Genomic DNA, 15,476 nt, shown 5'->3' with positions numbered 1-15,476 from the left:
AAGAATAGGAGATTGCCAAAGATCCAGCATGATTCTTGTAAAATGTTTTAATAACTCTTAAGTATCTAAGTATCTTATACCAACAATGATTATAATTATATAATTATAATAATTACAATAAGCAATTTATAAAGTCAAAACAACAGACTATGTTATATTGTAATTATTCACTGAAACAACTTAGGAACGGATTTTTTCCATGAATGAATTATAAAGGCACCTATCATAAATCAAAAAGAAATTTTAGTACACAAATCTAATAAAAAAGTAAATTATATGATAAAATAAATGAAAGAAGGCCTAAGTAAGTTTTTACAAGATATTGTTTATTTTTGTATATTTTAAAAGTACACAGAGGCCACAAATTACAAGTGGTGCATGCTAAAATGATAAGTTAATCCAGGAGCATAAAAATTGTCTTAATCAGAAAATATAAAACGTAATTAAGATAATAAATTCTTAAATGCAATGCTCCAGAGATGGGTGCCACTGAATGTAAATACTGTACATTTTTTCTTAAAATAAAAGAATATTTATTCCAACTGGAGTAAAACTTCCTGATTCTTTGAAGCAGATTCAAGTTTTTTAACAAATCTTAAATAATTACATTTCTCTGGATTAATCAGAGTTCATTCTTAAAATATCCAATTAGAAGAATATTGAATATTATATATTATGCTAAATATATCAAAACCTAGCTATCTTAGCTATCTTAAATGTTTTAAAAAAGAATTTATCACTGAATGTAATGCATCTTTTTTGTTGTGCCAGTGGTAGGACTTTGCTTTGGCTGAAAAATTATTGAAACAAGGGTTTTGAAAATTTAATATGACAATGTTATGCTTCATTTAGCAATTATATTAATGGTTTTTCTGATAAAGTTTTCCATGCTTCCACAAATGTGAGAACAATCAACCAATGGAACAGCTTGCCCTCGGAAGTTGTGGGAGCATCATCATTGGAAACTTTCAAGAAGAGATTGGACTGCCATTTGTCAGAAATGGTGTAGGGTCTCCCACTTGGGTGGGGGGGGGTTGGACTAGATGACCTACAAGGTCCCTTCCAACTCTGATTATCTGTTATCTGTTATATCATTTTGGATAGAAACCAGGAGACCATGACATCTACTTAAGCATGAAAGCTGGCTGGGTAACTTTGGCCAGTCACTCACTCTCAGCCCAGTTCACCTCACAAGGTTATTGTTGTGGGAACAATAGATGGAGGAAGGAGTATGCATTGAGTTATTTATAAAATAATAGAGGCAGGATAAAAAAAAACCTCAACATCACATACATTCCCAATTAGGTTTCCCTCTATATTTTTGTGGTTGTGTCTTGAGTTACTTTTCATTTCTATATACTCTCAATATAGACACTCAATGTACCCAACAGTGAGATGGGTGGTATATACAGAGAAATAAAAATATATAGAATAGAATAGAATTCTTTATTGGCCAAGTGTAATTGGACACACAAGGAATTTTTCTTGGTGCCAATACTCTCAGTATATTTAAATTCAAATTACACAGTAATGATTTTTTAAATCAAAACATATAATGAATAATAAAATATTCAAATGTAATATAAATTTAAAAATATGTCACTATTCATTTCAGCAATAAGCACTCAATAAAAACCACATTTACTCATAAAGGAATAAATCTGAAAGCAAAAATATTCTGATATTTTTTATTGTTGTGTTCTTGGAAATACTTTTGCAGTGCTTATGAGTATTTCAAAATTCAAGTATAAACAGTGTTTCTGCCTCCCCAACTCCCAAAAACATACCTTAGTTTCCAGTTGTCTAAATTGTTGGGCCATTCTGCAGAAAGAAATATAGCATTGATGAAGGTAGTTTTGATTTTAATTCTGAGCACAAAGTTATTTCTAAAAATAAGCATAACTGGAGATTAATAAAGATCTTTCTATTTAGCACAGTCATCAAATTACAGTAGGTAGCTTCTCTAAATGCAATACAATGGAAAACAGAATTCATACAATTATGGGAACTAAATAGTAATGCTATTAATTCATTGGAATCATAAGTGAATTTGATGTACTTTTATGTAGATCATAAACTACTGAAAAGTTTTACATTCTCATCCAAGAAGCTTCTTCAGTTCTGACCTAATGGTGGAGAATGGAAGGATTTATACTCCTTACATTGGTCATTTACATTCTTTTTAGAGAGTCATTGAGGCCACTTGGAGGTTTATCTGTGTCCTCAGGATCACTTGAGTAGTGCAAATGGGTGTGGAATTGCTGAAAGGACTGTGTTGTAGACTGGAGATAGATGATGTTGTATCCCTCCACCTCTGTTGAGAAAGGGCTGTTTAATTTTGACATAGATGGCCTCTTTGACCCCTCTTTCAAATCAGTAGTCCTCTCTGTCCAAAATGTGGACTTTGCTGTCTTCAAAAAAGTGGCCTTTGTTTTTTAAATGCAGATGGACTGCTGAATCTTGTCCTGATGGGCTTGTTCTCCTATGTTGTGTCATTCATAAATGCACGGATAAACCTCCCAGTGGCCTCAATGACTCTCTAAAAGAATGCAAATGACCAGCTGTTTGCAAGGAGTATAAACCCTTCCATTCCCCACTATCCAATCAGAGCTGAAGAAACTTCTTGGATGAGAAATGAAAACATCTTCATTGAAAAACAACAAAGTCCAGTTGCCTCTTGAAAAAGCACCTTTGGGACAACCACCTTATTCTTAAGTGACTCTGGACAGCTTACAATACTGAGAAATTTTAAATTTCATTTAGAGAAACAATTGTTGGCATTTATAGTAATGAACCTTATTTATTTATTTAATTCATATGCCACCCATCTCACTATCAAGTGACTTTGGATAGCTTACAATCAGGGGTGGGATTCTACCAGTTCATACCTACCTATTTGGTAGAACCGGTTGTTAACATTCTAAGCAGTTCGGAGAACTGGTTGTTAGAAGAAATTACTGGCCTAATCCTGTAAGGAAGGCAGGAAGGAAACATTATGGTGTTGCTTACAGAAACTGCCTCCCTTATTACATTCTTGGCAGGACTAGACTTTCTGTCTCTGGAACTTCTCTGGGTTTTTTTTCTCCTCCTTTGTTGGTAATTTGTTTGTGTGGAGTGACCATTCAAAGTTACAATGGCACTGAAAAAAGTGACTTATGACCATTTTTCACACTTAGACTGTTGCAGCATCCCTACAGTCATGAGAGGCCAGGCGAGGAGATGCGTGCCTCGATGTGAGTGATATTGAGTTGGCCACGCCCAGCCAATAACATGACCATCAAGCCATGCCCACCAACTAAGCCACACCCACAGAACCGGTTGTTTTCTGTTGATGTCCAAATCATATCTATTCTGGACCATGATAAATGTATATTGTTGAATTTTAGCATTTCTTTCTCTCCATATATCTTTTTTCAGGCCAAATGGCAGAGTCAGGTTTTGAGGGCTTTTTGGAAGGTCAAGGAGGATGGGGCAGATCTCACCTTGAGGGGTGCAATGTTCCAGAGGGTGGGAGCCACAATACAAAAGGCTTTTCTCCTGGACCCCACCAGCTGAAATTCCTTGGACAATGGGATCTGCAGCATGCCCCTTCTGGAATCTGGGTCAGGCAAATGCCATTGGGGTGAGATAGCCTGGATCAGATAGCCTGAACTCATGCCATAAATGGCTTTAAAGGTCTTGATCAACACCTAGGACCAAGAAGCACCCTAGCAACCAGTGCAGCTCATGTAACATGGGCCATCTTAGGCTGTTAGGCATGGTTGTATTCTGTACCAGCTGTAACCTGAATATTTTTCAAGGATAGTTCCATGTAGACTACATTGCAGTAATCCAGATGTGAGATGACTACAGTACAGTATTAGTGACTGAGTGCAGGGTCTCACAATTCAGGAAAAAGTGCAACTGGTGTACAACAAAGGCTCTTAGAGCAGGAGTTGTGTCTCCAGGAGAACCACAAGTTGTGCATAGGATTTGTCTGGGGTGGTGCAATCCCATCCAGAACAGTGGTGGGATTCAAATTTTTTTACTACCAGTTCTGTGGGTGTGGCTTGGTGGGTGTGGCAGAGGAAGGATACTGTAAAATCTCCAGTCAGAGGTAGTATTTGCCAGTTTTCCGAAATACTCAAAATTTCTGCTACTGGTTCTCCAGAACTGGTCAGAACCTGTTGAATACCCCCTTTGATCCAGAACTAATAAAAACTTTGCACAAAACGTAATTACTGAACTGCTAGTAACACTGGTTGAATCCCACCCCTGCAGGTGACCCTGAACAGCGTCATCAGGTGACACTGTGAACACAATAAGAGTGAAGAAACTGTTTCACCCTTAACCAACACAAGGTAGGCCATCATAGCAGCTATGACTCATGACTGGTCGGATTCATCTCTTGTTTTCCTCCAGCAGCAGTCTAAGTGTCTCTTGGCCCTTTTCAACACCCTCAACTCCTCCATAAAACACAGGGAGCTGAGTCAAGAGATGCCACACAGGTGCAATCCTGTCCAAAGCCTTAAATGCCCTCTTGATTACAGATTGTGGTCAGAGAGTTGGCAGGACTATGCAGGAGAAACTGCAGGATATTCCTTAGTTCCCTTTGAAACCCACTCAGTTCCATCAGTTGCTGGGGGCGGATTACCTAAGTGGATCCAGTCTCTCTGCAAAGGGAGGCAGCATAAGAGAACTTCAAGGACACCAGGGCGTGATCTGACCATTACGGGTTATAAGAATAGATCATATCACATTGCCATTGCTCCAAGAAGAAAATCATGTGTGGGGTGTGAGTACTGTACTGAGTCAGGCTGTGAACTGCCAAGGTGCTTCTGAAGCTAACTGTCAGGTCCCATAGTTCTCTATCGGGACACTGTCATTCCGGGGGGTGGGGAGAGGCTTTAGGGGGATTCTTTGCATGGGGTTTCTTTGCCTTCATTTGCTTTGCTTTGCTGTACCTTGTGGGAAATAGGGAGGGGGGAAGGAATGTTCTTTGAGCCATCTGCTTTATCTCACCACTGGAGAAAGCGAAACCGAAGCACCTGGGAGGTGACAGTTATCATCTTCTCTGCCCAAGGTTCTCAAAACATCTTTGCACCTTGGGATTGGCTCGATGTTGAACTGGACTTTGGAAGGGGCTTTGCTTGCAGTGGTTTAACCTAATGCTTTGAGTGGGAAACCTCAGATCCTGCCTGCATTTCCTTTGCTATCACTTTCTTTCAATAAAAGTTCCTTTTGAAATGAGAATTGTTTCAAGAGTTCTGCTTTCTTGAGAAGACTGGTGAAACAGGACCTTAGGGATGGCAAGTTGAAGTCTGGGGAACTTCATCACCAATCCTGAGATGGCCTCCAGCAGCTCAGGCAGGTAGGTTGCTACAGAGCAAGAAGACTGTAGGGTATCAACAGTCCCAACTGATCCCATGAACTGATCCCTCTTCAGGAAGAGGGTCTCACAAGAAGAAACCTGCGAAGCATAGTTACTGAAGGCGAGAAAAAATTCCCAGATAACAACTGCTACCCCTTCCCTACCCTGGGGTTTTGTCTGGTGCCAAACTTTAAACCAGCTGGATACATCTCCAAGAGGAGGATTCTCCCTTCCAAGAGTCAGCCCGATCTCTGTGATGCATGCCAAATAGGTAATCTTGTCATGTTGTTACTCTCCAATCCCATGAAAAAAGTTCAAGAGAATACAGTTTTTTAAAGGAGAGGATGTCTTTTCTTTCTATAATTATTTTTAGTGTTAAACAAAAGTCTTGCAGTTGTCCTGAATCCCAGGGATGTAAAGATTCAGCAGGAGTCTTCATTTACTACAGTAGTTTCTATAAGTCCCATTCCACAGACCCACTGCATATGTACTAGTGAATCATAAAGAAAGGGCTCAGATGCAAAGCTTTTGTCATCATTTATTGGCTTCTTTAATTTCCCTTTTATGCTTACACTGCTAGATCACAAACGGCACTTTTTAAAACATCAGGTAGAAATCCAGCAGGGGTATGTGCAATAATGTATGAATAAAAAGCATGATCATCATCTTCACATTTAGATTCTCTTCGTTCCACTGTTGTTAAGTAAAATTAATCATTTTTTTTACTAAGCTGCCCAGAGTCACTGAGAGTGAGTGGGTGGCCATATAAATTTTCTAAATAAATATTATTTTTTAAAATGTTTAAACATTCAAGATAGTATTTTGGCATACAAGGCTTTAAAAAATTCCCATGTATTACCCTACAAGATCATCCATCATTCTTCAAAGCAGAATCAATAAATGGCATTTTAATCAACTGATTTATGTTTTTATAACTATTACAATCTATCAATAAACACACTATATATTCTTAACTTTTGATTTCAAAGCAAACTGGAAACTGAACAGACAAACAGAAAAGAAAGTTGACATACTCTTCAGATGAGTCACTGGGCTTGGTTTTGATTTTCACAAGGTAATTTTCTTTCATGACAGCTTCCCATGCCAAAGTTTCATTATCTTCATTTCTTGAACCTTCAACATACAAAATCCATACCACAATGTATAGTAGTATTTTACTGACAAAAGGAACACAGATGGTAGAGAGACAATCTAAAAGGGTAATCCAGATTTGTTTCACTGTACATATGTGCACACACACATACCGTGTTTCTCATATAATAAGGCCGGGTCTTATTTTTTTTTGAGCCCCCCCAAAATGGCTAGGTTGTCTTTTCGGGGGTGACTTAATTCCCCCCCCTTGCATCTTTGGGCGGGTGGGCAGCGACGGCTTGGATGTTGACCTCGGCGTTGGTGGGGCACTTCGTATCGGGGTCAACGCAGGCAGCACCATATCCGGGTGTGCAACAAAAGTACTTCCTAACAGCAAGCCCCCCCACCATTCCCCCCCATTTCGCATGTTTTAATATAGGCCTTAATTTGGAGGGAGGGGCTTAATTTCATTTCATGCCTACAAAACATGCTGGGACTTCCTATTGGGGGAGGCCGTATTGTTGGAGAAACAGGGTACATACAGCTATGCATGTTTATTCAACATTTCTAAATATCCAAAAGTAAACACAGCTTTACCCACATACAAATTCAGCCCTCCCCATACAGCTCCTTTATATTTTTCTGTTTTCATTATGGACAGTACACTAGATACACTGAGATATCGATAATTTTTGTTAATCTTAAATTTTCATATTCCTGTTTCTTTAATGATACAATCCATTTTGTTTAGCCAAACTTCAATTTGTAAAAAAATTGATTATTTTACATTTTTCATTAGCACACATATTTTCATTGGCTAGCTTCCATCTGTTCCAGTTTTGAAAAAACATTTTCCATAAATAAATAGTAAGTGTGGCTATTTCTTTTTTTTGAAATTGTGTAATTCAGTGGGTGTGATTGTATGATTGCGCTGTTGCTGAGCTTCCATTAGTCTTACTGTTTTGCTGATTAATAGTTCAGATTATAATCCATGAATTTTAAATATAATATGCATGGTAAACATGAAAAAAGCATGGCAAACCACCTCTATAAAACTGCCATGAAAACTGTATGGTCATGTCTACAAGTCATACTCAATTTGATGGCATCTTTACATTTTACATTCAGGAAAATAAGCATATGCATAAGGAGCCCTGTGGCACAGTAGTTAGAATGCAGTATTGCAGGCAAACTCTACCACAACCTGGAGTTTGATCCTGATGGGGCTCAAGGTTGATTAGCAATAGCAATAGCACTTAGACTTATATACAGCTTTATAGTGTTTACAGCCCTCTCTAAGGGCTGTATATTAGTTGTATAATAGAGTCAGCATATTGCCCCCAACAGTTTGGGTCCTCATTTTACCCACCTGGGAAGGATGGAAGGTGGAGTCAACCTTGAGCCTGGTGGGGTTTGAATTGCCAAATTGCAGGCAGCTGATAGCCAGCAGAAGTGTCCTGCAGTACAGCACTCTAACCACTGCACCACCGAAGTTGATTTCAGTCTTCCATCCTTTCAAGGTCAGTAAAATGAAGACCCAGATTGTTGAGGTCAATATGCTGACATTGTAAGGCCCAGAGACTGCTGTAAAGCACTGCTTTGCTTAGATATATAAGTCTAAGTGCTATATGCAGGATTACGCATACCTTGTATATCTTTACTGAAACCTCAGAAGCTTTGCTTCATGAATGCATTAGCTAAGAATTCCAGCACCCCGTTAAAATTACACTTGTTAACACTCTGACTGAGACACTCATAATGTTGATCAGGCCTACCTCTATGAAAGCAGGTATAACTATTTCATCCATTCCTATTTTTGAATATGAACTAATTTTATACAGTGCTGCTTAGAAAATGTTGGATTCGGTATCCAACAAAAACTATTTACTGTTAACATATACTGTTATAGGAAAGCAGATTCCAACTGGATGTTTGAAAAGCACTTCAACAATAGAGACACTAAACAGGTGGGTGGTGGGCTCTTCTTCACTGTGTATGTTCATTTGAAGACTAGAAGTCATCTGTTGGGGGAAACTTTAAGACTTGGATTCTTGTCCTGATCAAATAGTTCTTTGCAAAGCTTATAATTAATTCATTATTAAATGGTTAGGCTTAACAAAGTAATTTGTAAAGGATCACCAGGCTGAGCCAAAGGGAGGGGGTCAAGAGAATTATTAGTCTTAAGCCCCTTCATGCCTACAAGAGATCTAAGTGCAGCCCACCTTGAATTCTGTTGACCCTTAATGGTTGCCTTAATGGTTACTAGTTCAGATTCTTGTAGAGAGTGTTAGCGTGCAATAAACCTGTATTCATTTGAACCGTTTTGGCTCCTGATTTCCTGTGCTTGACATAATTGCTCTTAATAAGGAGAGGTATCTGCAGAATTCAGTAGTTATTTTTAATGGCAAAACAATGTGATATCACAATGCAAGCTCTGTGTTATGTATGTGATATACATACTGTATATCACAACATATAAAAGGCAAGTTTGCATCATGATATGTCAGTTGTAAAATGTAGGCCCAATTTAACTGACTTATTGCTAAAAAAAAGCCTATGCACAGGAATGTTCTCAAATAACGGTTAGCACCCGCTTACAGTTAGATAAGGGTCAATAGAATTCATGGGAGATTGGGCTTACTCTGCTAGATGTTATGATCCCTCTTTTAATTCCACCCCCAGATGCTGCCACTCCTTCTCCTATATGGTGCTTGTTTTGTCATTTGCCCTCTTATCTGCTCCCCTGCAGATATCATGCAAGACGTTTTAAATATTAAATGTTAGTAGTATTTTTTTTCTTTTCTGAATGACAAAAGTATTTATGGTGCAAAGTAGAAACTGAGCAGTCAAGACAAAGGACAAGATTAATCAAATAAATTGTTCATTCCTGGAAATAGCAGTTTAAGAGAAACACGTTTTTGGAGGGAAAGAATCCATAGAACTATATTTAATTTATTTGAACGGTTAATAAAGTAATTCTTACATAAAATTCATCACCAATAAATGATAGCCATAATCACAGAATATGTATCAACTTAATGAACACTAAGTACAACATTCTTGTTGCAATGTGCAATGTGATATGTACATAAACATAGACAGGGAATTAATGGAAATGCTCCTCTGACTAGTCCTCCTTTGCTTTAAAACTTTATTTCCCACTCAAATCACCTCATTGAGATACTGGCCAAGGTCACACCTAGTTTTTCCACAAGATAAGGAAAAAAACTGTGCCTCTGCCTACCAGCATCCATCGGTATTCATCTGGCTAGTGTCCTTTCAGTGTGTGCGAGAGCTGAGGGTTGTTTGGAAACTGAAGCAGAATTTGCTATGTGAGCAAGAAGGAGACAGCAAGGAACCTGGGCATGGCTTAGCTCAACTGTTCTGTACAAAAGCTGGTTGCTGTTGTGAAAGTGATACAGAAACCGAATCTCCTCTCCTCTGCTTGTGTTTTGCATTTGGAACAGATTTCTTTTCAGGTGGGAAGGGAGAGTAGAGCTCCTTAGCATTAGAGCATGTTAATAATAATATACAAAATACTAATGCTCTGATTGTCATTTCGAAAAAATCCTTTCTTAGTGAGCACCTAGAAGCCAAGAGGAACATACGTGCCAAATTTCAAGTTTATAGGCTTTACGGTTCTGAGATTTTTTGTGATGATATAATTATGTGTCATCACATTATATATATATATATATATATATATATATATATATATATATATATATATATATATATATATATATATATATATATATATATACACACACACACACACACATATACATATACATATATAATATATATATTGTTTTCAAATGTATTATAACAAAAGTATAGCAACATAGCAACAACCATCTGAGAAATCTTTTTCTTTTTCTTTAATAAAATAAATCTTATTTTGCTTGCCCTTCTACCATTAAGTATCTGATGAAAATAACTTACAGCAAATGGATGATTCTCTATATTCATTTTTACAACAGAATTTAAAAAGTTTCCTCATCACCATGTAGATATAGGCAAAGATGACAAATGGAAATGGTATAGCTAAACGGCTGCAGTACTCTTGAACCAAGAAGTAGCGCTGGAATTTCCATACTTGGTCATTATTCTCCTGAACTGATCCAACAGTATATCTAAAGGAAAGATTAACACACGAGATTAGACCCATAATCCTTTTTTTAAATTCCTGCTTTAATGTTCTAATTTTCACCTAGGTCTTTGGCAAAGGCAAATGAGACCACTTGCCATACTTTGTTGATATTATTTAATTTCTTTGTTTGATATGAGTCATTCAGAGTTATTGGGAATTGGGCAGCATACAAGTTTAATAAATTATTGTTTTAGTAATAAAAATAGAAATAAGAAAATATTTCATGTATTTTATATACAATTCATATCAAAACCTCTTTTCCATATATTTTATTGTATTTGTATAGATATATATTGTAGTTCACATTTAATTTGCATAGAAATACTCCACTTACTAACAATAAATTTTCTATTATATCAAATGTGAGCATTAATAATATTTCATCAGGACCGTAATATTTCCTTGCATTTGTTCCAGTAATATTGTTCTTTCCAGGGAAACATCAAAAGCTAAAAGTAAGTTGTCCTGATTATATTAACTTTCTAGGACTTTTAAAAATGTAATTATATTATGTTTCTTCTTTAATTTGGTACTTCTGTGAAAAGTGCAGGAAAGATGCAAGTAAATACTGTATTTTAAAGTTGAGTGAGATTTATTTTGAAATTTGATACTTTTGATACTTTACTAATTAAAATTACCGTATAGCTCTTGATCCATTTATGTCCTAGTATTACTAAGCAGCAAAAAGATGAATGTAATAACATGATTTGAAATTATGCTTCCAATATCAGCCAAAACTTGCAGCTGATTAGAATTAACTAATCTAGTTTATTCACTTACAAATAAACTAACAAATAAATAAAAGAGCAATGGAACTCAGTTTGAGGAAGACTTTAAAAGCCAGCAATGCTGTCTTTTGGAAGTGGAAAGCACTCCAACTTGATACATACCCAAACATAGCTATTAATAAATTAACTAAGAGGATATTGGTGGACAGCATATAGATGCACACTAATGGAATAGTAATCCACTCAGGGAAACGGGGGAGGTTATTGGAATCCACTTCTACACACAGAGGCTTGGATTCATTTCCAAGAAAGGTACAGCTATCAAAATTGTATGTGGTACCTATTATAAAAGGAAGAAATAGAAAATAATATTAAATTATCAGAAGAACTGATATATTTTGATACAAAGTTATTAATGTGTTGGTGTGGTACATGTCTTTAGTATCAGCAACAGCAATAATAATAATTTTATATTAAATTTGTATTGTACCAAATCACTCTGATTCCTGAGGGTTACAACAAAATACAATGCTATTAAAAACATACAGGAAAAACTGCAAATATAATAAAACAATCAAGATAAGAAAAGTGAAAAAAATAAACAATTAAGAATTTAATTCAGAAACCAGGAGAATTCTAGTCCTGCCTTGGGCATGAAAGTTGGCTGGTGGCTGGCATGAAAGAGCCAGTCACTTTCTCTTAACTCAATCCACTTCACAGAGTTGCTGTTTTGAGGAAAATAAGAGGGAGGGAGAAACATTAGGCATGTTCATTGCCTTGAGTTACTTCTAAAGTAATAAAGGCAGGATTAAAATATAATAAATAAATCTCCATATGCAACAGCATCTGTAAGGGTGGTTAAAACAGTTAGCATGCTACCAGCCCCTTTTGTACACGAACACCACTTTCAAAAGAAACGGAGTTTGCAGCAAAGTGGTATAACAGTTTATGTTGGGATCCTTATTTCTGCAAGAAACTGTCAGATTTGTCATCTTTGGCTGGCATCTTGCTGGCATCCTGCCATCAAAGGCTAGTTGGAGGGGGGGATTGGGGTGAACAAATGGACGATAAACATTTATGGTGATGCGATGAGAAGTAGGGAAGTGGGGGTGACAGTGTGATGAAGATCAAAGATGATTGGAATTGGTTTGTGCCTTCACTCGAGACCATACACCCTGAGAGTGGAATGCGAACAACTCCAAATATTTCAGTGCTTCTCAAAACACTTATGTGGCACTTCATTGGCTGAAGATGATGGGAAGAGAGCTGGGATGAGGGGAACAATTTGTAACTTCTTCATGTGGGAAAACTTAGTTCTAGCCTGACTTGGCTGCAACTAGTATCCTTTAGTAAAATAACATATCATTCAACCAAATGGATTTGAGGGTCTTTCTTTCCTAAGGGACCTACCTGGGGTAGGTCTAACAGAAACATTATCATTCAGAAGAGAATTTGGGTTTTTTGGATAAATTTTATTTATCCTCTACCTTAACCACTATTACGTTAATCTCTTGTTAATTTTCCAAGAAGAAAATTATGGAGTACCTGCCAACATAGCTCTTTCTTAATCATGTCTATACTAACTAGGTATAGCTTTAGGAAACCAAGATCAAGGGTCCACGCCCTTGCAGGCGTTCTGGTTTAGAGGTGTTTCAGCTGCTGTCATCACAGGGGAAGGCAGAAGACAATGAAACTCCTTTGTGCAGAGTATCCTTTTCTCAACCCTGTATCATTTGCAGTTCCATGCTCTAGTCTAGGTCCAAGATTATTCTCCAGCATTCCTTTTCCCTCTTGAGCACATCTGTCACAACCATCTGAGCAACTTTGCTTTGGCTACTCCATAGTTTTCCTATGGTGGAAATGACAAGGTAGCTGAATCTCTTCACTCAGAACAAAGAAAGGTATTTGTGCAGGACAAAAAAAGAACAGCAGCATTCTGAGCACTAACTTGGCATGGATAATTTTTCCTTCCTCTTTCTATTTCACTATGTAGCAGAGTATTTATTTATTTATTTTTTATTTTATTTATTTTATTTGGTTTGTCAATTGCTTACAAGATAATAGGTATAAGTAAAAACAAAGTTATGAATACATGGATACATATAAGAAAAATAAAAGAAACAATAGGACAGGGACGGTAGGCACGTTGGTGCACTTATGTACGCCCCCTACAGACTTCTTAGGAAAGGGGTGAGGTCAAAAGTCTAAGGTTAAAGTTTTTGGAGTTTGGGGAAGAAACCACAGAGTCAGGTAGAGTATTCCAGACATTGACTACTCTGTTGCTGAAATCGTATTTCCTGCAATCAAGTTTGGTGCGATTAACCTTGAGTTTGTATCTATTGTTTGCTCTTGTATTGTTATGGTTGAAGCTGAAGTATTCATTGACAATATAGACGAGGAGCAACACATTCATTAGCAACAATAGATATACTGACCAGAAGTTACAAAAACTTTTTTTCAGTCAAAAAGAATAAAAATTGAGTAGAAGTCCTAATGTCCCATAAAAAGGAAAGACAAACAGTCCAATAGTGTCATTTGGCATTTTTTCTGTCAGTAACATGAGCATATAAATCCATCATGAAAGGCTTTTCTGAATTATACATTTATTAACATCATTTTCATTCTAGCTTTCCATAATTCAAAAGAAACACCAAACATAATTAGAATTTTTCAGAGAGAAATAAAATGAACCTTCAGTTCTATCCTTCCCCCATCAAGCAAACCACAATGACAAAAGGAAATATATATGTATCTGTTTCCCAACTACACCAATCCCTTACTGATTAGTACTATATTTCAATAGATACCATCAATATCAGAAGGATAATGGCCAAACATTGCAAGGTAAGGCTCATAGATGACTGATCGGAATATCCATTCCCAACGCTGTTCATTTTTTCGTAGGATCCCTTGTCTGGCTACACCAAAAGCCACCATCCACACCGCAAAGAGGAACAAGAAGAAAAAGACATCTATCAGCTGCAAAAGGAAATATTTAAAATATAAACAGAAATATCATCAGGTCTTTGCTAAAAGTCTCAAAATTGTTTTTAGGCTAAGGGATAAAGTATCAAAAGCGGACAAGTACATTATTGTTTACAAAGTCAATATTTATACTCTGGAATCAATTTTGAAATGGACTAGTCCTTGACTTATGACCACAATTGGAACCAGAACTTTTGTCACTAAGTGATGTGGTTATTGGATGAGCTATGCCCAATTTTATGATCTTTTTGCTGCAGTTGTTAAGCAAATCATATATTCATTATGCAAATCTGGCTTCCCCCATTGACTTTACTTGTTGGAAGCCCCTGAAGCAGTGGTGGGATTCAAATTCTTTTACTACCAGTTCTATGGGCATGGCTTGGTGGGCGTGGCAGGGGAAGGTTACTGTAAAATCTCCAATTAGACGTGGTATTTGCCAGTCCTCCAAACTACTCAAGATTTCCACTACCGGTTCTCCAGAACTGGTAAGAACCTGCTGAATACCGCCTCCGCCCTGAAGGTTGCAAATGCAATCAAATGACCCTGAAATGCTGCAAAAATCAGGAAAAAAAGGTAGTTGCAATACCCAATTTTGATCATGTGGCCATGGGGATACTGTGATGGTAAGTGCAAGAACCAGTCATAAACCACTTTTTTTCAGTACCATCATAACTGAACAATGAACTGAACAATTGTTAAACTAAAGGTTCAAAGTTGGGGACTACCTATCAGCTATATAACAAGAATGTGTTTTAAAATAATTTGAATTTTCTAATCGACACAATGTAGAGCATTTTTGATAAGACAAGATGTTTCAGATTTATGCAATTTATTAGCAGCCAGGCCTTCTCCCAAGAACACATGAATACCACAGACTAGGTGTTCTCAGCAACAATTAAAATTGGGTCAAATTTAGTAAGATCCATTCTTACATTTCCGGAAGATGAAGAAAAGTTGTTATGGGAAGGCATAATGCAAAATGATCTGAAACTTGAAAGTTTATTCAGAATGTATAAATACCGAAACCAGAACACATCAGGAAAATTCCCTATAACTTTCTTTTAGACAAGATGGGATAGATGGTTCTATAATTTCCCCTGCTCTCGATTCAAAATCCTTCAGGAACTCTATTTTTCATACATATAATTAGAAATATCATTTTCAATTA

General features: G+C 36.9%; 1 protein-coding gene across 1 annotated transcript in view; it reads right to left on the bottom strand.

Annotated features, from left to right (window-relative positions):
* Positions 1 to 15,476, bottom strand: part of TRPM8 (transient receptor potential cation channel subfamily M member 8) — a 106,301-nt gene that overhangs the window by 1,050 nt on the left and 89,775 nt on the right. Inside the window, exons 20-24 of the mRNA XM_026679005.2 lie at positions 14,131 to 14,302; positions 11,486 to 11,663; positions 10,388 to 10,578; positions 6,385 to 6,484; positions 1,788 to 1,821 (exon numbers count right to left, since the gene is read on the bottom strand). Of these exons, the coding sequence (XP_026534790.1) occupies positions 1,788 to 1,821; positions 6,385 to 6,484; positions 10,388 to 10,578; positions 11,486 to 11,663; positions 14,131 to 14,302 (675 nt within the window). The remainder of the gene's footprint in view (positions 1 to 1,787; positions 1,822 to 6,384; positions 6,485 to 10,387; positions 10,579 to 11,485; positions 11,664 to 14,130; positions 14,303 to 15,476) is intronic.

The sequence above is a fragment of the Notechis scutatus genome, chromosome 1 (genome assembly GCF_049901735.1).
Source record: "Notechis scutatus isolate UNSWTSFEM ecotype Mainland chromosome 1, rNotScu1.2, whole genome shotgun sequence".
Taxonomy (NCBI): domain Eukaryota; kingdom Metazoa; phylum Chordata; class Lepidosauria; order Squamata; family Elapidae; genus Notechis; species Notechis scutatus.
Note: the sequence above shows the minus strand (reverse complement) of the source record. Positions and strands in the feature narration are given on the sequence as shown.